This window comes from Suillus paluster (genome assembly GCF_016628075.1).
Source record: "Suillus paluster strain FC165 chromosome Unknown EDB91scaffold_11, whole genome shotgun sequence".
NCBI classification, from domain to species: domain Eukaryota; kingdom Fungi; phylum Basidiomycota; class Agaricomycetes; order Boletales; family Suillaceae; genus Suillus; species Suillus paluster.
This window is the reverse complement of record NW_024537571.1, coordinates 312,593-337,760: the sequence shown is the minus strand read 5'-3', so window position 1 is coordinate 337,760 and position 25,168 is coordinate 312,593. Positions and strand designations below refer to the sequence as shown.

The 25,168-nt window shown below is 48.5% G+C and overlaps 13 protein-coding genes across 13 annotated transcripts; 8 read left to right on the top strand and 5 right to left on the bottom strand.

Moving 5' to 3' along the window:
* Positions 1-704: 704 nt before the first annotated feature.
* EDB91DRAFT_1048598 (kinase-like domain-containing protein) lies at positions 705-2,612 on the top strand (the record flags this gene model as incomplete). Its single annotated transcript, XM_041313415.1, has 8 exons — positions 705-1,133; positions 1,198-1,276; positions 1,337-1,517; positions 1,566-1,732; positions 1,787-1,887; positions 1,944-2,085; positions 2,145-2,413; positions 2,466-2,612. 8 exons carry the CDS (start codon positions 705-707, stop codon positions 2,610-2,612), a joined length of 1,515 nt encoding a protein of 504 aa, XP_041180118.1.
* A 1,429-nt stretch (positions 2,613-4,041) lies between these two features.
* On the bottom strand, positions 4,042-5,485 carry EDB91DRAFT_1079739 (uncharacterized protein; the record flags this gene model as incomplete). Its single annotated transcript, XM_041315169.1, has 7 exons — positions 4,042-4,140; positions 4,162-4,263; positions 4,480-4,509; positions 4,562-4,588; positions 4,636-4,742; positions 5,054-5,188; positions 5,260-5,485. 7 exons carry the CDS (start codon positions 5,483-5,485, stop codon positions 4,042-4,044), a joined length of 726 nt encoding a protein of 241 aa, XP_041180117.1.
* Positions 5,486-6,791: 1,306 nt separating this feature from the next.
* On the top strand, positions 6,792-7,932 carry EDB91DRAFT_1245561 (uncharacterized protein; the record flags this gene model as incomplete). Its single annotated transcript, XM_041322560.1, has 8 exons — positions 6,792-6,864; positions 6,918-6,977; positions 7,031-7,155; positions 7,214-7,287; positions 7,346-7,352; positions 7,404-7,448; positions 7,498-7,577; positions 7,632-7,932. The coding sequence occupies 8 exons, from the start codon at positions 6,792-6,794 to the stop codon at positions 7,930-7,932; spliced, it is 765 nt and encodes a 254-aa protein (XP_041180116.1).
* Positions 7,933-8,065: 133 nt separating this feature from the next.
* Positions 8,066-8,737, bottom strand: EDB91DRAFT_68724 (NADH-ubiquinone oxidoreductase 12 kDa subunit). The gene is made up of 3 exons (XM_041328105.1): positions 8,464-8,737; positions 8,234-8,403; positions 8,066-8,181 (listed from the first exon to the last, which is right to left on the bottom strand). The coding sequence occupies exons 1-3, from the start codon at positions 8,498-8,500 to the stop codon at positions 8,152-8,154; spliced, it is 237 nt and encodes a 78-aa protein (XP_041180115.1). The 5' UTR covers positions 8,501-8,737; the 3' UTR covers positions 8,066-8,151.
* A 57-nt stretch (positions 8,738-8,794) lies between these two features.
* EDB91DRAFT_68611 (uncharacterized protein) lies at positions 8,795-10,815 on the top strand. Its single transcript, XM_041328097.1, has 8 exons — positions 8,795-8,967; positions 9,027-9,075; positions 9,129-9,182; positions 9,234-9,326; positions 9,377-9,884; positions 9,941-10,173; positions 10,221-10,700; positions 10,755-10,815. Exons 2-7 carry the CDS (start codon positions 9,038-9,040, stop codon positions 10,603-10,605), a joined length of 1,311 nt encoding a protein of 436 aa, XP_041180114.1. The 5' UTR covers positions 8,795-8,967; positions 9,027-9,037; the 3' UTR covers positions 10,606-10,700; positions 10,755-10,815.
* Positions 10,816-12,376: 1,561 nt separating this feature from the next.
* EDB91DRAFT_68634 (ClpP/crotonase-like domain-containing protein) lies at positions 12,377-13,786 on the top strand. The gene is made up of 6 exons (XM_041328099.1): positions 12,377-12,591; positions 12,652-12,915; positions 12,970-13,011; positions 13,065-13,186; positions 13,234-13,497; positions 13,551-13,786. Exons 1-6 carry the CDS (start codon positions 12,525-12,527, stop codon positions 13,635-13,637), a joined length of 846 nt encoding a protein of 281 aa, XP_041180113.1. The 5' UTR covers positions 12,377-12,524; the 3' UTR covers positions 13,638-13,786.
* A 507-nt stretch (positions 13,787-14,293) lies between these two features.
* EDB91DRAFT_1048501 (uncharacterized protein) lies at positions 14,294-14,708 on the top strand (the record flags this gene model as incomplete). The annotated part of the gene is made up of 2 exons (XM_041313408.1): positions 14,294-14,529; positions 14,591-14,708. Coding segments are annotated over 2 exons (354 nt in total), but the record flags the coding sequence as incomplete, so codon positions are not given.
* Positions 14,709-15,126: 418 nt separating this feature from the next.
* Positions 15,127-15,369, bottom strand: EDB91DRAFT_1002811 (uncharacterized protein; the record flags this gene model as incomplete). The annotated part of the gene is made up of 1 exon (XM_041312260.1): positions 15,127-15,369. A coding segment is annotated over one exon (243 nt), but the record flags the coding sequence as incomplete, so codon positions are not given.
* A 300-nt stretch (positions 15,370-15,669) lies between these two features.
* EDB91DRAFT_68536 (uncharacterized protein) lies at positions 15,670-17,759 on the top strand. Its single transcript, XM_041328095.1, has 4 exons — positions 15,670-16,373; positions 16,423-16,757; positions 16,809-16,879; positions 16,930-17,759. The coding sequence occupies exons 1-4, from the start codon at positions 16,146-16,148 to the stop codon at positions 17,325-17,327; spliced, it is 1,032 nt and encodes a 343-aa protein (XP_041180110.1). The 5' UTR covers positions 15,670-16,145; the 3' UTR covers positions 17,328-17,759.
* Positions 17,760-18,497: 738 nt separating this feature from the next.
* EDB91DRAFT_1116306 (acid protease) lies at positions 18,498-20,648 on the top strand. The gene is made up of 6 exons (XM_041317978.1): positions 18,498-18,914; positions 18,973-19,313; positions 19,364-19,499; positions 19,550-19,780; positions 19,839-20,369; positions 20,422-20,648. Exons 1-6 carry the CDS (start codon positions 18,741-18,743, stop codon positions 20,506-20,508), a joined length of 1,500 nt encoding a protein of 499 aa, XP_041180109.1. The 5' UTR covers positions 18,498-18,740; the 3' UTR covers positions 20,509-20,648.
* Positions 20,649-22,107, bottom strand: EDB91DRAFT_1116303 (WD40-repeat-containing domain protein). Its single transcript, XM_041317977.1, has 4 exons — positions 22,005-22,107; positions 21,770-21,954; positions 20,848-21,718; positions 20,649-20,789 (listed from the first exon to the last, which is right to left on the bottom strand). The coding sequence occupies exons 1-4, from the start codon at positions 22,083-22,085 to the stop codon at positions 20,721-20,723; spliced, it is 1,206 nt and encodes a 401-aa protein (XP_041180108.1). The 5' UTR covers positions 22,086-22,107; the 3' UTR covers positions 20,649-20,720.
* A 57-nt stretch (positions 22,108-22,164) lies between these two features.
* EDB91DRAFT_1048623 (RNA polymerase) lies at positions 22,165-23,066 on the top strand (the record flags this gene model as incomplete). Its single annotated transcript, XM_041313417.1, has 6 exons — positions 22,165-22,233; positions 22,290-22,372; positions 22,431-22,535; positions 22,591-22,672; positions 22,726-22,865; positions 22,922-23,066. 6 exons carry the CDS (start codon positions 22,165-22,167, stop codon positions 23,064-23,066), a joined length of 624 nt encoding a protein of 207 aa, XP_041180107.1.
* A 313-nt stretch (positions 23,067-23,379) lies between these two features.
* Positions 23,380-24,302, bottom strand: EDB91DRAFT_68327 (3-hydroxyanthranilic acid dioxygenase). Its single transcript, XM_041328085.1, has 4 exons — positions 24,029-24,302; positions 23,875-23,977; positions 23,742-23,822; positions 23,380-23,684 (listed from the first exon to the last, which is right to left on the bottom strand). Exons 1-4 carry the CDS (start codon positions 24,191-24,193, stop codon positions 23,509-23,511), a joined length of 525 nt encoding a protein of 174 aa, XP_041180106.1. The 5' UTR covers positions 24,194-24,302; the 3' UTR covers positions 23,380-23,508.
* Positions 24,303-25,168: the final 866 nt, after the last annotated feature.

The following is a 25,168-nucleotide window of genomic DNA, read 5'->3' as shown; positions in this document are numbered from 1 at the left end:
TTGGTAATACTTAAGTGAATTCGTCAAAGCTGTCGTGGTCGTAAGCGGGACAAACGTGGACCTAAAAACAGGAAGGGGGGATATCGATTTGCCCATGACACGGTTGAGTGACTTGACTCAGTCAGTAACCCGATATATATATATAAAGCGGCGACAGGACGATAGCTCGACTCCGAAATAGCTCCTCGAGCTAGCTCAGTGATATGCCCTCATGGTCAGATACCCTCTGTTCTGGTGAATGATAGCGCGGAATGCCGGGTAATGTTTGAAATGAATAATGACCTTATAAACATAGCAAGCCTGTAAAATTCTAGCAGAACATTCTGCAAGGAGCCTTAGAAGGCCCCGGCACACCGCAAGAGTGAAATTTGGTTGGCGAACTGCTGTCCGTGCGCTGTGTTGTGTCGAGTGGCTAATACTAATTTCTTTTACTTTTGGTAACAAATAAACCCCAACAAAACTAACATTTCATCCTGTGTGTGTTGCGTTCTCAAAGTGGTCGACCGTTCAGCTCCTACGCTGGCTTTCAATCTCCTTCCCTTACAATTCCTTTTCTCTTCTCTACCACCACCACCACCACGGCTACAACATCAGTTTTGACGATGCAGACCGCTCTGCATCGTCAGCTTGCTCCAATGCTACCTCAATATCTTCCCCAATCTCTTACTCTCAATGGCTCAAGGGCCCTCCCAAATCCCACAGTAATGCCAACTCCTCCAGTTACTTCAAGAAAGAGGAAGCGCGCGCATCAGTATACAGTGAGCTACAGTGAAGTTCAAGAGGTCGACGAGGAAGGCAGGGTCCGTGAAGTCATAGTAATTGAGGACACTCCTCCTCCTTCTACAATATCACCAGCAACAACCCATACAAATGTCTTCTCAGCTTCATATCAACCTCCAGTCTATTCCGCCCCAATACGGACGAGAGCCCGTGCCGCTGCCGAGGCACAAACCCTTTCGGCCAGCACTTCGTCCGCTGCGATCGTGGCGCCAGCGCCTAAGAAGAGAAAACGGGAGCCTGCTGATGACTCCCGTGGAATTCTCACAAAGAAGACGGCCGCTGCACTGCACCAGCAGCAGCCCGTGGCGTCGACCAAATCGTGGGCCAGCGGCAGCGGGGCTGCCACGGCTGATGTACGTAATCATCGTTTCATTCCTTCAGAATCGCTTCCATTGTATACTCACGTTCCTCTTCCAGACTGCCAATGGCAACATTCCTTGTGACGATAAGGAAGGCCATTACATTATTGTCCCAGATGACATTATTTATAATCGATGTGAGTCGGCCTGCTTTACCGCGATCATGTACTTTCAACTGATAAACTTCTATCTTGTAGATCGTACTGTTCGTCTGTTGGGGCAGGGAACCTTCGGTAAGGTTGTAGAAGCAGTGGATATCCATAACCAGAACCGGGTAGCGATCAAGATTATCCGCGCTATCCCGAAATATCGCGATGCTAGCAAGATCGAGATTCGCGTACTTCAGAAACTGAAGGAACGTGATCCAACAAACGTCCAGTGCGTATTGGTAATAAATCTTCTACTCGTTTTAAACGTATCTTTCAGCAAATGTATCCATCTATTGCACTGGTTCGACCATCGAAACCATATTTGCCTTGTGTCAGAACTACTTGGCATGTGTGTGTACGATTTTTTGAAGGAAAACGAATTTGCGCCATTCCCTCGAAACCATATACAATCGTTCGCCAGACAATTGCTCGGCAGCGTAGCTTGTGAGCGCTTCGTCTCCTTTGTCTCCTCCAACAGACAAGCTCACGTTGCGTCAGTCTTGCATGACCTTCACTTGATTCATACGGATCTTAAACCGGAAAATATCTTGCTTGTGCGCAACGATTACAGACCAGTTATGGTCCCTGTACCTGGCAAGGTAAGATTTGACGCGACCAATGAGTCCGAGCCCTATAACTTTGCTTGCTTTGTCAGCGCAACGCACCCCCACGGACGAAAAGGATACTCTCTTCAACAGATATTCATCTTATAGATTTTGGATCGGCAATCTTTGAGGAAGAGTACCACTCAACCGTCGTCTCCACGCGGCATTATCGCGCACCTGAGATTATTCTTGGTGAGTGAGACCCTATTCAGGATTCCTCCGACGTGTATTTACACATCAATTCACTCCAGGTTTAGGGTGGTCATACCCGTGTGACGCCTACTCATTAGGGTGCATTTTGGTTGAATTCTACACTGGGGTCGCTTTGTATCAGACGCACGACAACCTGGAGCATCTTGCAATGATGGAGATGGTCATGGGTAAAATGCCCGATCGGTTCGCCCGTCTTGGAATGCGGGGGAAACCTGAGTTCTTCAAAGACGGTGCACGACTGGACTGGCCGAAGCCGAAGGCTTCTCGGCAGAGCAAGAAGGACGTACGAGCTACCCGACCACTTCAGGTAGGACGACCAGTTGTGGGCTGGCTGGGCTTCCCCTAACGACTCCTCACAGGACGTGATACCTCCAACGGACCAGATCAACAAACAATTTGTGGATCTTGTGCGGCGATTACTTGCATTTGATCCTGCACAGCGAATCACTGTCCGAGACGCATTACACCACCCGTACTTTTCTTTTAACATTCCCGAAGAGTTGTAGCCTGTTATCTATATCCACGCTGTAGACTTCCTTAACCTGATCGCGCACTCCGACTACCATCCTGCCGGCCTACGCACTCCACCGCCGTCATCTCACCCTCACAACACTCACTCATTCATCTCACACATTGGAATTGTTATTATGATAATTCAAATCTTGGTCATGTACAACCCTCACCCATCCACCCACTCTCATTCCTGCCTGTTGATTCCCTGGTTTCTCTCTTTTCGTTTTTACCATCAGGTTTCAATCAAGTGTGTCTAACAAGTGCAATAATGTTCTCTACCGCCTCCGTCAAGCAGTATCTTATGTCCTACTCATTTGCACGCGGCGTCTTGCTACACATGTAACATGCTACTTCCACCACCTCGCTCGGAGTTCATGAAGAAAGTACTGCGCAGGAAAAATGACGGAGAATACGACGGTGCAGGCGTTCCTTCACGTCGACCCGTTGATTAATGATTGTCGGCCATCCATTGGTTAGCCCCTCTGGTCCCTGATTTGGCAATGGCTACGGCGGCAATCATAGCGAATGCAGTTATTTCAGCGTGGGGTCATGCGCGTGAGTAGTTGCAGGTTGGTGACCTTTGCTGTGGGCTCTACTGACCGTTCCTGACGCGGCTTACTAGTCTCGCTTACTCGAATCGCCCCTGATTGGTGACAAGTCCTCCGATGGAGGCTCATGGGCCACGCTACTTCCTGATGGTGGGACCATAGCTATAGTCTACCACCTGATCATTTGAAGGGTGGATCCGTGTGGTGAGGTTGTGTGAGACCCTGTGGGTTGGTGGTTATTAAAAGTGAAGCCTGAAAGTGTTGTCTAGCCGAGCTCTTGCTAACGTACTCCTAGATCCTAGTGCAGAGCCCCTGTGACAGCACGTTAACGTGGGTAATGCTAGAAACAAAGATCGTGTTTACGGTGTTCTTGAACACATGTACTGCTGAGTGACAGACGTGTGCGGACTCCCCAATGCCTGTGAGCATAGCAACCGCTTCGGTGGCCACCTGTCTGTGTCTGCTTGCAGTCCACAAGCGGACAATGACCTCGACTCTTGAGCACACAAGCGCATATCATTAATTTGATACGACACCGCAGAGTGCTGCATATGATCAACCCAAGTGGTGTTGCTGTGCGAACATATCATATTTGTTTTGCTTCGATCTTGGCGCTACACAGCCCATAAGCGACGTCTAGCATCAAGGGCACGCTGTTCCCTTGTCTTCTTCTGAAGGGCACCAGTACAGGTTTTTTGTCGCCAACAAATGTAACGCTTCGTAGCCGTGAAATATTCCATAACCATGTCCAATTACCGGCATCCAGTCACATATGCACGTTGCAAGGGTGGGCAAGGTCGTTATCACACGCAACATCAAGAGGAAGCCTTAGCTTGAAAGGCCGAGCACTTTCTCTCTGTAAAGGCATGTATCCTCACAGCCAGGCATCCGTGTAATATGCGTGGTTTGTCGGTTCTTTAGCCACACTGATCAGCATAGCCTCAGTCGGATCATCTTGTTGCCTGCTGTGAGTCTAGGGCAAGTTTTCACGGACTTGGAACATGTACGTGTCATACTCAGGTATGCGATATGTACATGCGTCCAAAAGCGACTGCCAGCCCGATGTTCCAGGCGTGTTAGGGGGTTCAGCACTAGTCTGGTCTCGCATACAAAGGTGGTTGTGCAAATGTTTGGAAAGCGACACGCTAGAGTGTCGACTGGATATCTGGCCATCCTGGTTTCGGTTGTGTTTTCTCACTAGAGCACACTGAGAAGAGGGGAGGAACAACTCGTCTTACATTCGTCTAATGTCCGCCTAGGGAAGGCTGACCGGTGAGAAGTGCTTTGGCCAATTACCAAACACATAACGTACCTGATCTCCACCGGCAGCTATTGCATCTCCCTTGGGCATGACAAGTAGGATGCGTACAATGAAACACGAGTTCTAAGCTCACTGCCAAGGTCCGCCAGCACTGCAAGCCCTGGAAACGGACCGCACAGTACTCTACAGTACTGTGTGCAACCATACATCAGCGAAATATGCTGGCATGTATTCTTCTAGTACTTTTCGCTGTCGTTTGGGTATGCAGGCCTGGGGAGCGGAAACGGTATGATGTGCACCGCGACGAGCCCTGACTACCACCGCACAGGGCATAACGGGTCATCGGAGAGTGGAAATATCGGCGAGGGCGTGTGATTCGAAGGAGAGTGCGGGAAGTGTAAGCTGGGACCCGAACGGCCACCCGGTGGTGCAACAGAATGATCATAAGACAGCATATGTTCCGAACATACGAGTATACCTTAACCAAGACAAAGATAGCAAAAGTTGTCTCATCCTAAAGACATAACAATCCACGACTTCACGCCGTGTAGTTTCAGATTCGAACAACCAATGAAGAAACCAGTGTTTAGGTGACAGGAACCATGAAATAGCCTACTTGACCCACTTTTCCCCAGCCATGTGGGGTCTAGTACCATCCGCGAAAAACAAAGGATATCGGCGACATCTCGAGCACCAGCATAGGAGCGACAAAGGGGGAAGAACTCAACCTGCTCGGCCATTGACCGCCGCTTAACGCATACTCAAGGGCGGATATTATCTCGGAAACCACTGGCACCCACGGCTTGGCGGAGGAACGTATGCCAGGCTTACCCACCTCATCGCACGGTCGGACCCGCAGAACAGAAGAATGGGTTTCGCCCGGTTCGCAATCTTGCCGGAAGTCAAGGATGGCATCAAAGGTCGCTGCGGGATGAGGAACAAATCCCCATTCATCGTATACAACGTATTCGCGGCAGGTTGTCTCAAACTGTGAAAACTGTACGAGCCCAACAAGATCACGCGTGGCGGGGCCCCATTGGGAGACAAGCTTGATCATCTTGGGCACCTTGTCAGGTCCAAACACGGCATGGCCGCGCGGAATATTTCAGCGTGCTCATATTCAGATGAAATAGCTTGTCACATACGCAAGCGACACGAGTTCATCATTTGGTCATACATCCATTATGACACGAAGTCCATGTCCCCTAATCGATGTCTTCCGCTGCACACTCCGAGATGATGTACTAGTAGCATGTATGATCCGACTATTGGCATCGAATAATGTCATTGCCAGTGTCGCTATAACGTTGCTTGAGTTGGACAAACAACAAATGTCGGAGTACTTCTGAAATGGAACTCGGATATACTCGCTGTGAACCGAAACGCCGCCATCGTAAATCAGAAAGTATAGATTAGGCAGGACATGAAGTGTATTGGGTAGATCAAGTGACATGCGATGCAGAACAACAAACAGGAGGAATAATGTCTTGCCTGTGGAAATGATGCCTTTGTCAGGGGGCAAGTAAGGGTGGAAAATACACTGCGTTACTAACCAATTCCAGGACGTCCCTGGAGAGAAAAATACCGCGAGTATGACGGCTCATGAGAGTGTGCAAGTCAGTGCAGTCAGGTATCTGTGCAATGATGTGGAGACGAGTTGGGTCTATGTCATTGAACTCTTCTGAGACCTCCTTGTAAGAAGGGAGTTTATCTGCAAAGTTGGACAGTTGACCGAGGGAAATTGCGCGATCTGCGAGAGTAGTTGAACATCCATATCCGGTTTCCGCTATAAATCCAGGTACTTGGGTAGGCTTTTATTGCAGAACTCGCCTTCCAAAGCACGATATTTTGTGACCAAAGTCCATGGAAAGGGCCGTGCTTCGCCGTTGCATGAATATGATTCTTCAAATGGGATATGGTAGAATGTTAGGGTAGATGAACAACGAAAGGATTGATGTCGTCTTCAAGTAGACACCAAAGGTCGATATTGACGTCCATTGTAAGGATGAAGTTGGAGGCAGAAGGAGTTCAAGTTGTGAAGGTGTGGCAAAATCTTATATCACTGCGAAATAAGCACTAATCAACCTACTATGAATCCCTGCAGAGGGTATCGAGTATTACTAGTTGCCATGCAATGTTTCTTCTTTGAACATGGTTTCTGCATGCAGTGACCAGCCGGTGCTTCACTTAACCTGTATGGACACTGGACAGCCTGTATTATAAGTCGGTGCACATGTGAACGTGAGAAACCTGCCCTAGAGTCAAATTTCATAGGAGACGTTGGTGCCGGGCTTTCAACGTCTTGAAACTGACCGTCGACCACATTTACGCATCTTTCTTTCTTTTATCTTGCTTCATCTAATATGCGTCCTTCGACTTACATTGCACGCGGTCTGAGCCTTGCCACCCTGTTGATGGCGCTGGGAGTCTCCGCTTGTGAGTTTGCTCTTACTCCACCGAATAAGTCTGAGAATTGATTTCTTGTGCAGCTCCGGAAGATCCTGAAATACTTATTGAAACCACTTTCCCAGAGAGCAACCCATTTGGTCGTACGTCCTGCACTTCTTACTCTGGTTCGCGAGGTTTGACACGTAGTTCACAGACGTGGTGAACGGAGAGCGTAACCAGATTTTCCTCGTGGTTGAGAATAGGTCTGACAAGAACGTGACCTTGCAATCGGTTGCGGGGTCGTTCCATCATCCTGAGACTGGAGCACTTATTAAAAATGTTCGTCGGCGCCATGTCGTGTCATTTTATGCGCAGCTGCTGAATATTATATCGTCAGACTTCTTCACTGACGTATGGTTTCCCACTACTTGAGGGTTCAAAACTACAGATTCCTTACTCTTTCTACTCTGAGTGGGTTATATTCTGCTCTTTCTTTGCAAGTGTCATGTGCTGACGAGTTTCATTGCAGATTCAAGGTATGACCATCCCAATATTTTTCGTTCCCATTTTTCTCAAGAGTGAATCAGACAGGAGACTTGAGACTCAACATTTGGCTGGAGCACACCTCCGATGTAAGTGCATCAAATTCACAACTTCAATGCTTACAAACATATCTTCCAGGACGACAAATACCGCGTGACAGCCTACGACTCAGTGGTGACGATTGTTGAGCCAGAGCCATCGTGGTTTGATTTCAAACTGTACGAGAAATCACCTCAAATCTGTCGGCCTTGGTGCTTACCGTTCGTCCATAGCCTTTCTACTTACCTCATAGTTTTCGCGGCATTCGTGGGTCTCTCGTATGCAGCATATAATGCCTATGTTCCTTCGTCGAAGCCGAAACGCAAACGCCCAGCTGAGGTCGGTGCGCCTGTTGGCACAGTGACTGCCACTGGTTCGAGTGGCTATCAGGAAGAGTGGATTCCCGAGCACCACCTCAAGAAGACCAAGGGAAAGAAGACCAAGGCTGAAAATCCTGCGAGCAGTGAGGACTTGAGCAGTGGTGAGGTCAGTGGTATGGATGCAAAGAAGACGAGGAAGGGGAAAAAGCAATGATGGGCGGAGCAAACCAATTGTCTACTACTAGACAAGCACCTTTGCATCTTATTCGGAGTAATTTATACAGGGATGGTGATCCTCTTGGCAGCATGCAGCGTATGGAAGTGTCCCAACCATGATGTAGTTCCACCACCCACTTGAACACTGACGGCACATCAGTCAATGCTGTGTAGTTTGAGTGGTCAATTCTAAGAGGCACTAGGATAGTAAGACGATCTAGAAGTCAATCTTTTTGTAGCCCTTGACCTATGAATCCCCCATTCAGTGGTAACAGTAAGGATATGCGGACACCACGTACCTTATTCTCCTTGAGCATCGACGCATACTTGTCTGACAGCCATTTGCAGTTCTCCTGGTGGTTGACGCCCTCATGCCGGTGACATTTCACGAGCTCGTCGCGCACAAGCCGAGCTTCCATGGCTTTTACCCAAGACTCACGAACGAACTCTTCGCGTTCTTGGATTTTTGCTGGTAGATTGGATCGCAGGTTAGTAGAAACTTTGGCTAAAGAGTAGACTGAATTCATACATTTTATGAGCTCAGCTTTATCTGCGTACTCGGACATGGTCGCGGTAGAGGATTGTTTGGGTATTGTTTGTACCTCCAAGCTTCCGGTTCCATAATGATCCGTGTAACAGCTTGGCTGCGTCCCTTATAAGCCCTGGCTTCCATCATTGTCTTCCCTTGACATATTCGAAACACCCAAAGCAATTCGAAACTGAGACATGGATCATTCTATGTTCCTTTGGTGCCGGTTCTTGCAATGCGAGCTGAGAAATAGCGCTCCGCAATGTCGCACTTGCATTAATATTTAGTCGTTTTGTTCCTTCCGCGCCCCTGCTCTTGTCATGATCTTTCTTCCTGAACGTTGATCTAATACATTTCTGTATGTTTCTTGGTGTCTTGTCTCACGGTTCACATTTCCGATTATATCTGCATTCCGATCAACGCAAGATCAACGCCACCTTTGTCCCCGTTAGAGATATTAATTTATGGATTCAGCGCGGTCCACAAGGCGCGGTATCATTTAAGGCCAGTATCAACGCGCGCTTGAGCATTCGTCGCCATGATGAGCGCCCCTCACTATCCAGAGCCGACATGGATGCGTGTATCTGGTCGCAAAACCCCAATCTACACGAGGTATTTGTGGTTTACAATACCCTATACCTTTATCCTGATGTTTTTGTCTAAAGGCCATTGCTAGGCTCTGAGCTATTCGACGACCGAACCAGTGTTTTGCTTGATGGGTAGCGCCATTAAAATCATTTATCGCTTAGTTGTGCTCACTCTTCCTTTAGTATGACCGATGCATGTGTTGGCTTCACCTTTCGGAGTCTCTATACCGCGGATGAGGTGAAGCAACGTGCACGCAATGCCTTCGGTAGACTTCGGTAATGGTTCTTATGTCTTCAATGCATGATATGTTCTCACGTGAAATCAGGTTTGCATGTCCTATCATTGCAGCCAGCATGGTGGGCGATGTTTCCGGTCCTATGCCGAGATCCTGGGTATATGCGCCTGTACAAAGCCTGTCGGAGCTCACACACTGGATGAATAATGCATTTTGTACCGTGCAACGTGGAGACGATCTGGATGTCAACGCTTTCGTCGAAGATATCAGCCAACGTCGTCTCCCTTACGAGCTCCAGAACGCAAGTCCCCTCTGGTTCCGTTGCTATCTTCTCTTGGGCAACAGAAACAGATATGGCCTCTATTTTCATGGTCCTCATGCTATTATGGACGGCGGTCCGACACTCAATGCATTCGCACTCATGTTTCAATGGATGACGAATGATACCATCGAGCCTGCAGAGAAATTACCCTGGGGGACAGAATGGTACAATCTGCCCCTTGGTCCTGTTGGTGCCACAGGTGGTCCGCGTGAAGATTGGGATATTGCAGGCGTCGAGCTTCTGAAGCAACTTTCAGACTCCGAAGCGGTCCGCACGGTTAGTTTTCGTACGTGCTTAAGCCGTTGTCCCCCCTTCGACCAAGATTTCTGCAGGTACCTTTGGATACACACCCGTCTTGGATATCTCAGAGTGCCATCGGAAAGACATGTAGACTGGAGCGAGTTTTCGACCCGGCATTGACGCGTAGGCTAGTCAACAAAGCGCGGATCGTCGATTGCACGATGTCCCATTTGTTTGAGGCTGCACATTGCATGGTGCTGCTCTCCCGCAACCAACTTCCACAATCTATGTGGGACGCCTACCACTTTTCAGCCAACTCCTCCGCGTGAGTACCCCTGACTACGAGATGTAGATTTGCTGACGAAATATTAGCGCCTCGCTGATTCCGCACCTGAGACTACCTTACGATACGAAGACACATTTCATCTCCTCCCGCACGCATTTACCAGTCCAAGTTCCCATGGCCGAAATATCGTCTATAGTTTTGCCCAGCAGGCAACTCTTGCGAATTGCCCAAGCCCTGGAGCAAAGATGCGCTAGGTTTGCTACACATCCTTGTATACCCCACGTTCAGGCTGCAAGGGCATATCAACCCGACGCTCTGTCAGAACGACCAGCCTTCGTGAGTTCCGTCAACAACGTTGGCCCCATCGAGCGGCGACTGTCGTTGTTGTGGAAAGGAGGGCACGACCCTGAGCCAGTGATTGAGCTGGAATCCGTGTTGTTTTCGGTCAGGCTAACTTCTTTGGCTCCGTAAGAAGTTTGCACTTCTACTCATTGGGTGTGTCTGAACACATTAGCAGAATAATCCATCTATGGACCATGAACGACAGTCTACATGTTCAGATTCAAGTACGCAAACATTTCCTACTTCTTGTTAGGGGAAGAAGCTTATAAATTTTACAGGCAAATGACGCCTGGCCAGAAGCAGACTTACAGGACCTTCTGGACGACATCTGTTGCAGAGCATGTCTCGTTCTTGAAGACTTCCCCCAGAATCCAGAGAGCCACTCATCTGACATGTCCTTGAATGAACGAAGCAGACTTTGACGTTGTGAAGTCCCTCAGATCACCTTTCTGAGCGATATTGCCACGTACGCGCGAGTACTATAAATGCTGCAACTTACTTCCTGGACCATTGGATTGTGCCAACTCGCCGAAGCTCCTTCATTCCGCGTCGGTTGAACTTTCGGATGGTAGATGTTTTGTCGGAGGGAGCATTCTCCATATGCAATGTTCGGGTCAGCGGACTAGATGCATGAGATGTCGAGATGCACGAACTGGCGATAACCAATAGTACCCACTTCTGACGTAGCGGGAATTCAAAAGAGTCACAGATTTCTTTGCACCTATACACAACTCTGAGTCTATATACAACATATGGGCGCTGTCGCATAGACCCCTTGGCTCTTTGCTCCCCGTCCAACAAACACTGACTCACTGAGATTCTGCCAATATAATATACCAAGAATTGTTACTATTATCTCCCTAATCTCATCTGCACCGACCGAAGGTCTTCGCTTGTATATACACTACTATAGCTCCTGGAGAGCAACAACGTTTCAACGCTACCCGACCCATTAATGACAGCCATGTCCTTGTTGACAGTGGCAACGCAGCCCTCAGCGTCTCCATCACTCCTGACCATTTGAGTCTTAGCTTATCCGACGTCATGCAAATGCATGCGCTTCCAGATTTGCAGATCAGGCTCCAGGAATACGCTGAGCGGCACACTCTCAACGCCAATGGGATCTTGTAGGAGTTCTGCATCAAGGTGTGGGCAAAATTCCGTATTCGGCTGCGCTCGTCGTTTTGTCCATCAATTACCTAGCCCAGCTAAGTTGTCCAAGCGCCTCCATCAGATGTCCTTCAGTTTAAAAATTGTGATGCCGTGGTCTTGAACATGGACCAAAGCATTGATAATCCAGGCTGTAGGTATTTTGCGTGCTCGTGGTATGTGTACTGACGTCCATATAGATTCTGTCGCCCAAGTTCGCGCCGTATTTCAACTGAGTCTGCATTCGCAATCAAACGGCGAGCTTTCTGGCTTCCTGTCAGACCCCCTGATTTATGTCTGACCATTCCGTATCGTCGCCCGACCAGAAGACCTCTCAGACACCCGACTGTGGAAGCTCGAGAGAGCTTTAATCAATATACCATCTGCTGGTCAGCCGGTGGTGGCCGTGGCCCACGTAGGGTTTGTCGCTCCTTTCAGGGAGGTGGGTCGAGCGGTGGAGCTCGTGCCAGTTTACGGTGCAAAGGCAGATCGCAATGTCACATCGTCGACGTCTCAAGAATTATACGACCAGTTTTACTTGAATAGTTACGACAAGGAGCTATACAATCCTCGCATGAATCTGCAGACATGATAGTGGAGTAGCTCACTCGATGACGAAGCTTTTCTCTCATGTGCATGACAACGTTTTCTCTAATCACGATGTTTTCTGTGTTCTGGGCGACGTCCAGTAATGCGTAGGACATGATAACACTATTCACCCGGGATGTCATAGGCTTTGCGGGGGAACTATCGGGATTGCCCGATATGACGCTACCTACCGAGACCTAAATTAAGCAGTTGACCTCCTGACATCCTTCCCTGACGGCTTCCGAGTCTTTCGGAGTCGTGAAACCCAGAAGCGTCGAACTTGTTTTATAAAGCTTTGTAAATTAGGAGTCATGTCGAGCGAGATATCTTTCCCGCTCTCACTTCCGACAGTGGACTCGCTACTGACCATCACACACCGTGAGTGCAAGTCTTCGTATGCGTGTTCTAACAGAGTCTGAATACCCAGGATGCATACAGCTCAACAAGGAATCTGGATAATTGAACTGCACAATGGACAGGATTCCCGCCTGACAACACGAATGATCGACGAGGCATTGCGGCCTGCATTGGACGTGGTTGAACGCAGCTGGTGCGCTATGCGCGACAAACAAACAAGCGACGGCAAAGATAAGGATAAGGGATGCGGTACTCTTATCATTGTTGGAAGGAGAGACCAGGACAAATTCTTCAGCAACGGATTTGACTATGAGACGGTTAAGGGGAACTCATCCTTTTTCAATGGTATGTATGCACACTGCATTTGACTTTGCTCAAGCACGAACCATATCATAACAGACACTGCGAACCCCTTATTCGCACGTCTTCTCACATACCCAAGTGCGTGGCTGGTTCGATTCGTAGCGTTCTGTCATTCACCTGTCTCATTGCAGTTCCAACTATAGCAGCGATTAATGGTCATGCATTTGCTGCTGGGATGATGCTCTCCCTCGCTTGCGATTACCGAGTTATGACTGACGGCAGTAGGCGAAGGGCGTGGATGTGCATGAATGAGGTAATGAAGCCAGGAGACTAATCCTCCAAATTGCTTATAATTCTCAGATTCATTTCGGCGCACCAATGCCTCTGAGTTTCACTGCAATTATCAACGCAAAAGTGGGCTCACCAGTGATGCGCAGGCGGGTTGCGCTCGAGGGGCATCGTTTTACGCCATCAGAAGCTCTGAAAGCAGGGATAGTCGACCGCCTTGCGACCTTCACTGGCACAGGTGTAAGAAACGGAACGGAGAAAGTCCTGGAGGAGGCAATGCAAATGGCTAACGAAGTCAAGGTATTAGCGAGCCAAGGTGTTTGGGGTGCAATAAATGTTCGTAAGATAGCAATTCGAGCCTCATTTTGCTGACACGACAATTTTTGCAGACGAATTTGTACAAGGATTGCCTGGAGGCTGTACATTCCGATGATCGAGCTCATAGAATGTTACCGAACAGAGAGGCAAAGCTATGATATGATTTGTCACCCACAGTACGACTATGAACGTTGTGATATTGAGAATCGATGTTGGTGGTGAGACTGTGGGGTACTGGATGTAGGTGCTGGTGGCGGGCTGATGTCCAGATGGACGTGAGAGGGCGCTAATCCGCCCTAGGGAACAATCCGCGCCTACATCAAATCTACGCATGGCAACCACTTATTATGCCTTAGTCGCAACAAGACAAAGCTCTTGATCCCACAAACAGCTGAGCTTAACATTTCCGTTCCTAAAAGTCGGCACCTAACGCGTCTGTCTTTGAACTTGGGACTACTCAGGAACAAGAAAGACAAAAAGGCTGTATGTACTCTGGCCGTTTGTTAGTTGTTCCTCGTCTTCATGTATGAAAGGACGTCTCGGCAGTATCCAGGTCCCCATCGCGGGCTGTCGGGTCCGTGACAAGGATCAGCATAAAACGCGGTCACATTTTGTTCCAAGAGTAAATGGTGGCAACATACCTCGGAATCAGAATCTTGAGCCTTGGCATCAAGATGAGGGTTTAATGAGACAAACGGATGGGAAATCGATCGGAATTGACGGCGTTTCATTTGTCACCTGTTCCTCTGGACCGACCTTCAGCAACACGTCCTTGGGCAAGGTGAGTTGAAAAGAAACGGGAAATGAAGGAGAACTTACCTCTGAAATCGATCCCCCTCCACCTTCGTCCAAACTGTTTTCTGGCCAGCCAAAACCAGATGACTTGTCTGAGTCTGCAATCATCTCCCTCCATACCACGCTTAATCTTATGGATACTTCCTTTCCTCTCTTCGAGCGCTATCGGGTCACATTCGCACTCCGCAACATCGGGACGCCAGCAGCCGTGGACGCACTGGCATCAGGATTCTCTAATGACAGCGCACTGTTGAAGTCCGCTTCTTTTCAATTTTTGGCTTCTTCACAACGCTGATTCCTGAATCACCCACTCCAGGCACAAGATCGCCTTTGTTTTCGGCCAACTCTTGAGCGCACATTCCGTCCCCTCGTTGCTTAAAGTCCTCAAGGACGGATCATTTGCTCGTGCCACACCGATGTCCGTTTCACTCTGACGTCAATAATTCCCATTGCACTCTACACCCTCAGAGTGAGTTTAAATGGAAATCTTAAACACTACGGAAGACTAGGGAAGATTATCTAACATAACTGCATATCGATCATTTATCCCGGCCGCTCCTGCAACCTGCTCGAAGATATCATCATCATCCAATTAAATTACCCTTACCTCTTCCTCCTCAGATTTCGCCCTTTTGGCAGCGCTTAGACGATCTCTCCGATGAACGGCTTCGTGACCAACGTAATGGAGGCATTCACATATATCACATCCCAACAGACCTGATCCATCCCGCGCGGTGGTTCAAAGAGCGGATACTGCGACAAAGATCTGTTCTTTCACTGTCCAAGGGTGCGAGACACCGACGACCAAGGAATGCTACCCTTGCAATGAAGGCAAACCCAGATGAAGGACTCCAAATCATGCCGATACAAATGCTCGACATCACCACTCAGAGTTTGTCTCATATGAAGATCAAGCGACATGAACGGAATCGTGCCAATGCGTTCTTTACTTTCATGACAAACGGAAGTAGATAGCGAGGCGAGGTCAAAATCGTTCAATATACCTATAGTTCTGCCGCCCTCGGTCCTGTAGAACATCAAGTTGCTATAGTTGACATCATGATGGCAAACACCCCCTTTCCAGAGGTCGCGATGGCCTAGAGTATACACCAGTTCAGCAGTAGATGGGGAATGCGACGGAAGACGCACAAAGGATGCAATCTCGTCATACACTTAAAAGCTCATTGCCCTGAAGCTCCTTGGTTAGGCGAAACTTGCAAAATATTGAGCATCCGTCTACCTTTGGTGGGCTCTGGGGTACTTAGCGCTTGATGAAAGACGACGAATGCGCAGGCTTGTGAGACCAAACCAAATTCTGCTGCTCCTAAGTAAAGTTCAAAGTGTGCCAGGAGGTGTTTGCCATGGTTTGTGTAGCTGATTGGTCAGCAGTGTATGGCATTAAAACATTGAGCTCATCGACTCGTCAGAGGTAGGCTGAGCCGCTCTTGATCTACACCGCTCCAGCACTGCCGCCACTCGGGAGCTTACAGCGGTCCTATTTACCAGCGTGTACAGACTCGGTAGGGATCACAGCGGATCGGCCTGAGGATACAGCAGCTATGACGCTAACAATATTCCCTTATCCTGCCCTGCTTTTTTGATGGGCCAAAGGCACATACGCATGGTCATAACACTGCCTTGTTTATTCGCCAGGTCCGATCTATTCCTACGCACTTCCCTCGTCGGGCACCAATTGAGTTACAAGTGCTACGGTAACGTAGAGCAGGACTTCAAAATAGTCACCATCATGATCATGTCTGGCATGTGCATGTACAGCCTGGCTTCCGTGCGATGTCAAGTGGGCTCGAAGGGTACTGTATGCATATATAACCTTCGGCGTTACACTGCGAAGTTTTCTGCGCGCTTTTACAATGTCGACATCACTCCTCCCTCCCCCGGGAACAAACTATCTTGCAACTATTCAGTCATCTATACCATTTTTACTGACCGGCACGGTATTGTCATCGCTCCTTATACCGATCCTCATTGCCTTGCTCGTGTTCTCGACTCCTGACACTCGCCGTCATCCGAACTTCGTCCTCAACGTTCTTGGAATCCTTCTGGGCCTAGCGGAGGGTGCGGTCAACATCTACCTTATGGTTTGATACTCGATGACCTTTGCAAAGAATATACTGACGACTGAGGAAGGTTCATACCATGCTTTCCCCGACAGTGCCAGAGACAACGGCAGCTCTCACATCGATGCCCGCTCTCACTTTCTTCGGGCCTCTTGTGGTCGAGAGTACGCTGGTGATACGTCTCGCCGCAGTGTATCCTCGGAGATCAACTCCCAAGGTCAAATTCTGGTCGATCCTACTTACTACTATCAGCTTGAAAACAATTCGCTCCGTCAATGTATTCATCTTTCTCCATCGTTATGTTATTGCAATCAGTGGTGCTGGAAACCCAATCTCCGCAGGCGACTCTTTATGGGGAAGCTGGCAAACGAAGCTCGAATGGATCCTGCAGGCTGTCGACAATGCGTCAGTCAAATCATGTAATTCTATTTGTGTATATTAATGTCGTCGATTCAGATTCGTGTCATTCATGTTTCTACGTCGTCTGCCTCGCAATACAAGCGATTCTGAAGGAGCTGTCCGGTCAAGTACGATGTTTGGTTAAACCATCTTCCGCATATCCTAATTCATTTAATAGAGGCATTAGCTACTCGCCTTCGAGGACTCTTCCTCATCGCACTGTCCAACTTTGTGTTCCCCGTTATCCTCAATCTCATCCAACTCGGCCTTGTTTTTGGCTCGAAAGCCTCGTTCTTCCAGACGAGTCTTGTGTACATGGTCAATAATTACGTCAATATCATCGGCGTCGTGTTTGCCACAATATGGTCGATTGGCTCACGTAGATTGGAGGAATCCCAAGCTCCTCCTAGATTGTGGGCTAGCGAAGCCAGTACCATTACTTCCAAGAGGGTGCACTCCCCTCGGGGTAGCCAGAATTTCAAACCAGTCAACTTGGCGGAGGGCTTTGAATTTGGGGTCAAGGAGCCACGGACAGCACCTTACACTGCATCTCAAAGTGATGATGGGCGTGTTTAAATTTTTCGCTCTTTAATGCATAATTTATTTCATTTCATACTCAAGATAGAGCAGGGATGTATGATCACTCGGAGTTACATCCACCATCCACTCTTTAATGCAGAATTTATTACATACTCAGAATAAAGTGGGGATTTATGGTCACTCGAGAGCGGGATCGGCTCATTTGCTCCAGGAAACTTGGTCACGGATTCCACAGACGGACAGGCAAAGACGTCTGGCGAGCGGGCAGCCTGTCATCCGTGGTGATCAACAGGTCATTGAGCTCGTCTGAACTTTTCGGGAGTGAATCAAGGCAGGGTAGACTCTATCCTGATTTCACTTCCAAAACCCCTTGTTCGCAAGTGTTCTCACATACCCAAGTACGTGGCTGGTTCGATCCGCGGGTTTCGTTACAGTTCCGACGATAGCAACAATTAGTGGTCGTGCATTAAGCTCTGAGAGTAGGATAGTCGACAGCCTTGCGGACTTGTCCGGCACGCCGGGTGTAGGAAACGGAACCCAGAAAGTCCTGGAGGAGGTAATGATGAAACTTTTATCTGGCTAATGAAATCAATATATTAGCGAGCCGGGGTGTTTGGAGTGCAATAAACGTTCGCAAAATACAGTAGTGCGAAGCCGATAGACGTACCTGTACATGATATTCCGATAGTCGAGCTCATGGAGTGTTGCTAGACAGAAAGGCAAAGCTATCATATGCATCCATCATCCGTAATATGATCGCCGTGAACGTTGTGATCAATTGGTCACTGCCAGTGATGTACGGGAAGCCATCGATGTGCCAGGGCGATCAGACTGTCACTGAGAGCGGTGTTGCTGACGATATTTAGTGACTCGTGTGATCCAGGGATTGTTATATGTATCATGCCCACGCTGATGGGGAAATCTGCTCCTACACATGTCGTTCTGAATACCATATCTTGGTCAGAAAAAAAACACGCAACTCGGTTGGCTAGGATATGCCATAGGCTAGCATTCCCAATTCCAACAAGCGGCAGCCTGGAGCCCGTTGTCTTTGCGTTGTTTTGTTGTTACAGTAACGTGGTGCTGCGAGGTGCTGCGGTGCTACCGTTGCGATCTTTTGGGAACAAAGAAGTTCGATCGCTTATGTGATGGTGCCACGAAAGACAAAAAGCTTGTTGCGTATGTTTGTTGTATATGCAATTGCAACAACAACGTATAAGAGTCTTCAAAGATTGGCATATCCATGAAGTTACCCACTTTAAATTGCGGTTCACCCAGACATCTTCTACCTCTGGCCTGGCGCCGTACTGTCCTTCATTCTTCTAATAGTTCGCCAGTCGATCTCAAGTTCTTTCCGTTTCGCTAGCTGTTCTAGTTGTCGCTAGTCGACGTTGCTTTTACTGATTATTTTCACTCTTTTGATTTTTGCAAGCAAGTCCTTCACGCGTGATGCAGCTGTCGATCATTTTCGCTGTGCTATTGTCATGCATTTTGAACAGCACCCCCTCTGATGCAATCCCTGCAATGGCGCGTCACCAGGTACAGGGCCGGGCTAACCCAATGATGGTTACAATGCCGCTGAAGCGGTTATACGTTCCACGGACCGACGTCCACCCACAACTAGTAAGCGAATAATCATTGCCTTCCCTGGATAGTAGCCCCTGACCCCTTGATGGTACAGATTCTTCAACAACACATCAATCGGGGCAACAAACGTCTTGCGCGTATGACTGGGCGTTCAGAACCTGCTGAACATGAGCTCCGTGCAGAGATGCACAAGAGGATGTACCTTCTCGAAAGCGGTCCGGGCTCACGTAGCAGCGACACTACTGAGGCAGGAAGCACTTTTAGCAGACGGCATTTGCGTCATTCCAAACCTGCCACAGATGCAGCAAGCAATACTTCCGTCAGCAACACTGGTACTAGTGTCGTTTCCCCTCTCGACATCCAGGCTGCTCAAAATGGTGGTCTCACTGCTGCTAATAAAACCACTGCTAACAATACTCTTGGCCTCGCTATCGAGTAAGTTCAGTCGTTCTTCCGCCTGGCTTCATAAACTCATGCTCGCGCAGAGCGGATGATGTTGGGTACATTGCAACTATCCAGATTGGCACTCCTCCCAAGAACTTCAATATTCTCATGGATTCTGGTTCCGCTGACTTCTGGGTCGGTAGTGAAACTTGCCAATCTCAGCAGGGTGGTGGTTGCGTAAGTTCATGCTAGTAACAGTCGCTATAAACAGCTCACATAAATTCAAGGGGAACCACACTTTTCTTGGCTCTCAGTCGTCAACCTCCTTCGTTCAGTCCAGTCAAAATTTCAGTGTGACTTATGGGTCTGGTGCCGTTGCTGGTGTTATTTGCCAGGACAACGTCAACATCGCAGGCTTGCAGCTCAACAACCATACCTTCGGCGTAGCGAACGAGGAGACTGTACAGTTCTCTGCTGACACCGTGTCTTTTGATGGACTGATGGGCCTTGCTCAATCAGTAAGTCCACTGGTTGATGAAGCGCCAACATAAAAATAATCACGGATTTTTTTTACAGACACTTTCCAATCAAAAGGTCCCGACTCCTGTGGAGTCTTTGACGTCCCAGGGTCTCATTTCTTCGGCTATAGCTTCCTTCAAGATCTCACGTCTCGCTGATCAACTCAATGACGGTCAAGTGACTTTCGGTGGACTTGACTCCACTAAATTTATCGCCAGCTCCCTTGTTACTATCCCCAATGTCAACCAGCAAGGGTTCTGGGAGGGCGCTATGGATGCAATCACGGTCAATGGACAAAGCTCAGGCTTGACCGGGCGCACTGCCATTCTCGACACCGGCACCACCCTCATCATTGCCCCGCAGGCAGACACCCAGGCAATCATGACTATGCTTGGTGGTAAATGTGATACTCAGCAGTGCACGGTCCCATGCACAACGAATGCAAGCGTCGCGCTATCCTTTGGCAATGCGTCCTTTACTATTGACCCCAGAGACATGGCGCTGCTGCCTGTCGACCTCAACGCTCCGACTGGTGACTGCACAGCTGGGATTCAGGCTGGCACCATCGGGACGAACACGGAGTGGCTGGTATGTGACCCTTTTTCAATTGTATGATTGGTCAACGAATTTTTTTTGGCAGGTCGGAGATGTGTTTTTAAAGAATGCTTATTTCTCCGCGGATACTCAGAAGAACCAAATTTCTCTGGCCAAGCTTTCTACCCCGTGAACGACCATTGGGCATGGGGCGTATTTGTTTTCTACCAGCAGGACTGGTTCTGCTTAGATTCTGGAAGAAGGCATCGAATTATCTTCAAGCTGTATACTAGTAGTCATTATCCATTGCAATCATTGATGCAAGATATCAATTGCCTGAAGTCTGAACAAAATAAGAACAAAATCTACACCGTACATAATACTGCAACAAAATAAGTTTATCTTTTACTTTTTTCGCAGGAGTTCCTTTGCGATTTCCTCATTGTCCGCCGACTGGTCTGGGAGCCAAAAAGCCTGTAGAGGGCGCCGTTAGCACAGGATACATAGATGATAAAGGATGCGAGATATTTACCAATTCCGCCCCCGCGGATACAATCATAGCTAGCCTGGGATTGAATCTCACACACCTGGACGGACCAGGATGGCCATCAAGTGTTGTAAGGGGCTGAAGACGTGTTGGATGTGCCTTGAGATCAACAGGGCCTGACCGCACGGGCAAGTTTTGTACATCCCATATCACTATTTTCCCGTTCAAACTGCCGCTGACAACATACTTGCTATCTGGCGTCCAAGATACCTCCTCGCCACTGTTGCCCTTGGAAGGGTCAATAGTCTGCGGGGCATCGATCCGTCGCCGCTCCAACCCAACGTGACCCTCCAATTTCGCCAGCAAATGACCCTCGAACGCGTCCAAAATATAGTGTGCGTCGCCGGAACAGCCGACAAGAATGTACTTTGCGTTTGACGAAAATGAGAGAGATGTCATGTATATTGGGCGAGGTGGATAGCTGACTAGAGCGAGGGTGGAATCCTCCAGCGTTATCGTCAAGAACGGGTCCTTGTCGTAGTTCGCTTGGTCGTACAAGAGTATCCGTGAATAGTTATTCACGCCCACTGCAAATACCAAGCCGCTGGAATCGTACGCGACGATGGGTGAGGCGGGTAGGTTCAACAGCCCACGACATGACGGGGCGCGAAGGTCCCATAATCGAACCGTCTTGTCCAGTGAGCCGGACATGAAGCCGTCATCGATGGGCGAGACCTCTAAGGAGACCACGCGTCCGCTGTGCCCCTTGAAGTACTGCAAGTATTTGTTGTCGTGAAGTGAATGATACCGAATTGTGTCATCCTCCTTCGTCGAAGCGTGTACAACAGTGGTGTTCCTGTGTGTAAAACGAGGAAGGTCGACCCCGTATTTTTTAGAGTACAGCGTTTTGAGATGCCTGTACACAATGTTAGTCACCAGAAGGAGATACAGTATGCCAAGAACTTGCTTGCCCGTCTTGCAGCTGTACAACCGAAAAGTCTCATCTTCAGCTGCAGTCAAAACCTGATCTCCTCGGTCATCGAATGTGATGGCAGTGATGTGTCGTGGCCCTTGATGTGATCTAGCAACAGGTGTTGATGGTGGTGTTGGTTCAACTGCTCCCTTGAAGATTTTCGCGGGCTTCAACTTTGTCTGGAGCAAACTCGTCAGCACACGTTCAAGGAACCATATTCTGGGCTTACCATCAACGCATTTGAGAGCGGTATTGTCGATGGCGGAGGTGCTGCAGCATTGCCGTTAGAGGTCGTTGGTGGAGGCGGCATTGAGAGGTTCGTCAAGAATATCACATTGGGTGTCTGAGTTTCAATACCACTTTTGCCGGCTACTCCCCTCACTTGAAGTATGTCTGAGGACGAAACTGCGAAACTATGGAAGGTCAATAGGACAATCCACGAACTTGTAAAGGATAGGGTACGAATTCACGATTCTTGCTGTATTGGACCATTTTTAACGAGCTCTGGCTGAAGGGGTACCAAGTCTCGGACGATGAGATCAACATGGACCTGACCACATTCAGGCAACACTATGCAAACAGTGGAGGCAGCGTAGAGTCAGTTACGCTCTCTATGCAGAACTGCGCACTTGCAGATTTTGACTCGCATTTACAGTCGAAACCAACTCAATTTCTTCACGAATTCAAGAGAAAACCCAACCGACCAGATTTTTATCTTCTTTTCAGAGGAGAAAAGCGTCGGCGTAAAAACCATGCGGAAGTTCGTCTATGTACGCCCCTTGTGCCCGTTGGTCTGATGAAGGGTGAATACACAGGCTTTTGGGTATCCTCGAGGAGAAGTCTATCATGCGGGGGATCATCATCTTTCCTGGCAACATGACTCCCTCTGCACGAAAAGTTCGGGCTTTGATTTTTATTTTCACAGTAGCAATCTTACGCATGCTTTGCAGGTAATTGCGGCGATGTCTGCACAATATCGGCTTGAAGAGTTCTCAGAAGCCGACCTACTTGTCAATATCACTCATCACACACTGGTCCCGCGGCATGAGGTGTTGACGGTTGAGCAGAAAAAACAGCTCCTTGAGAAATAGTGCGTTTTATCCTCGAACAACTTGAGGACGTATTCTTACGCTGTGATCCACTTAGTCGGCTGAAGGAGACCCAACTTCCTCGAATACAGCTGGCTGACCCCGTGGCACGATACTATGGTCTTCGGAGAGGCCAAGTCGTCAAAATCACTCGTCCCAGTGAAACCAGCGGTCGATATGCCAGTTATCGTATATGTTTCTAGAGAAATATAGTGATGGTTTGCATAGTTTTTCCATTACTATATTCACATGTATACTAGCGAAACAATCCACGCGCAGCCCGCGGGTACAAAATATTTCAATGTTTCGTTGTACGCGATGTGGTGGATGTACCAGGGCTACCGCGAACTTGTTTCGAGCTACTTTGGGACATCCACCACATCGTTAGAACACCGGATGAGTCCGGACGAGCAGTTCTAGGAAGCGCCTGCACCGGAATTTTCTTTGGTTTCAGGCTGTCCTTGCTTTGCAGGATGCTGATTTCCACTTTTCTTTTGAACTCGAACTTTCCTTGTCCTTCACTAGCACTTGTTGTCGTTGCCCTGGATCGCAACCCAGCCCTCAGAGTCAAAAGCCTCACGGGTTTTGTGCTCGGGCCAGGTGCTAACTTGCTTGTCATACGTAGTATCCCGATACAAAGATAATTTACTTCGCAGGAGCGACATTGCCGCACTCCTTACACTTCCTCAATTCCTCCGTCGTCATCCAACGCTGGATAACGGGCTTCAGTTGCGTCCCGAGGTCAGTGACGTGGAAAGTCTCCTTGTGAATGATAGTTGGCTTGGTATGAGAAGGATCACGACAGTACCATTGCAGGGAGTCTGAATGCGAAGAAGCATCAAGAAACTTTGTTCGTCATAGCAGGGATGAGTACGCACCGTGAGATGCATCCGGACGAGCAGCTTCGATTACAATTCCAATTGTGTCGGCGAAGCGGACTGGGTTGTGGGGTGTGTTCGCTAACGCGAGTCTGGTGAGAATAACCGACTCGTCTTATAATCTTGAACGCACCAGGCAGTAAAAACATCTCTCCTTCTTCGATCCTGATATCCTTGAACTCATCCCCGTCTACCACTCTAAGCAGCATACCACCCTTGTACTGATAGAACCATTCCTAACATGAAATCGGTACATTTTATGTATACTAGTGATCGTGGAAGCGCACTTCGGTCTCGTTCACATGGTAATCATTTCTCTCGTTTGGGCCGCCTACAGCCATCACCGTGAAGTCCTTCTGCCGGTATAGGCAGAAGTTGTTCACAGGAGGCTTGAGTAGGTGCTGGTTTTCGTCGAGCCAGCGCGGGAAGTTGATAGGCGGGAGGAGAGGCATTGCGAGATGTGCTTGTTGTCTGGTAAGAGGCAAGCAACGGCGGCGTGAACTTACAAATCCTGGAACCGGTTTAGCGTTTATAGGCACATCAGATCTTTCTCAAGTTCACACATAGCCCCTAATATACCTTACCGTTTCATCTTACGGAACTACTGGACGCTACGTAACAAATACTTTCGAGTGGAAGAAGGTAGCTGCATTCTTAATTGAACCTGTTCACGATCCCATAAACCGCATCAATAGCTCCGTCAAGCTTTCCCGCAATTTGACACCCAAACCTCAGGCCTCAACCTTCATCTGAGACGGACTCTAGTGAATCAGGAATTCCGGTTTCCGGCATGTGAGTTCAAGCCTTAGGCCAATTGAATTTTTACCCGGCTCCATTACGCAGAGAGGTTTTTTCCATCCGAGGTCCATGCCAGGCATCAAATGAATCATTCGAGTGTTTTGAGCAGGCAACTGAGTGAGCGTTTTTTCGACGCAGAGTCGAGTTGGGAGGGAAGTAGCTATTTAAGGTGCGTCTTTCTTGCTTTATGCTCGCGTTCACAGCTTGAGCACGGGCTGTGCAGATCAAGCGTCCAAGTCTCGTCTTCTGACAATGTTTCTTCATCGCCATCGACATCTGAGCATCGCATCCGGTACTCTTGCTATCAAGTAAGCCCGCATATCGTGTTTCTTATCAGATTCTTCTCTCCATTATGATGCTGCCAGATTACAAGTTTGGTTGGTTGCCTTCAAAGGGCCTTACAAGCCCTTACAAGGCATCATAAGGGGCGGTCTCGAATTTTCAATGTAAGGCCATCAAAAGGGCGCTTACAAGTGCCTTTCAATGCCCATTAAAAGATTATCATACCCCATTATATTGGCTTATAAGTAATGACATCCACCCGGTGGGCCCTTAAAATGTATTGTATGGTCTCGTAAGCCTGGAAACTTTTTTCCGACATTATCTTTACTCTATAATACAATGTAATA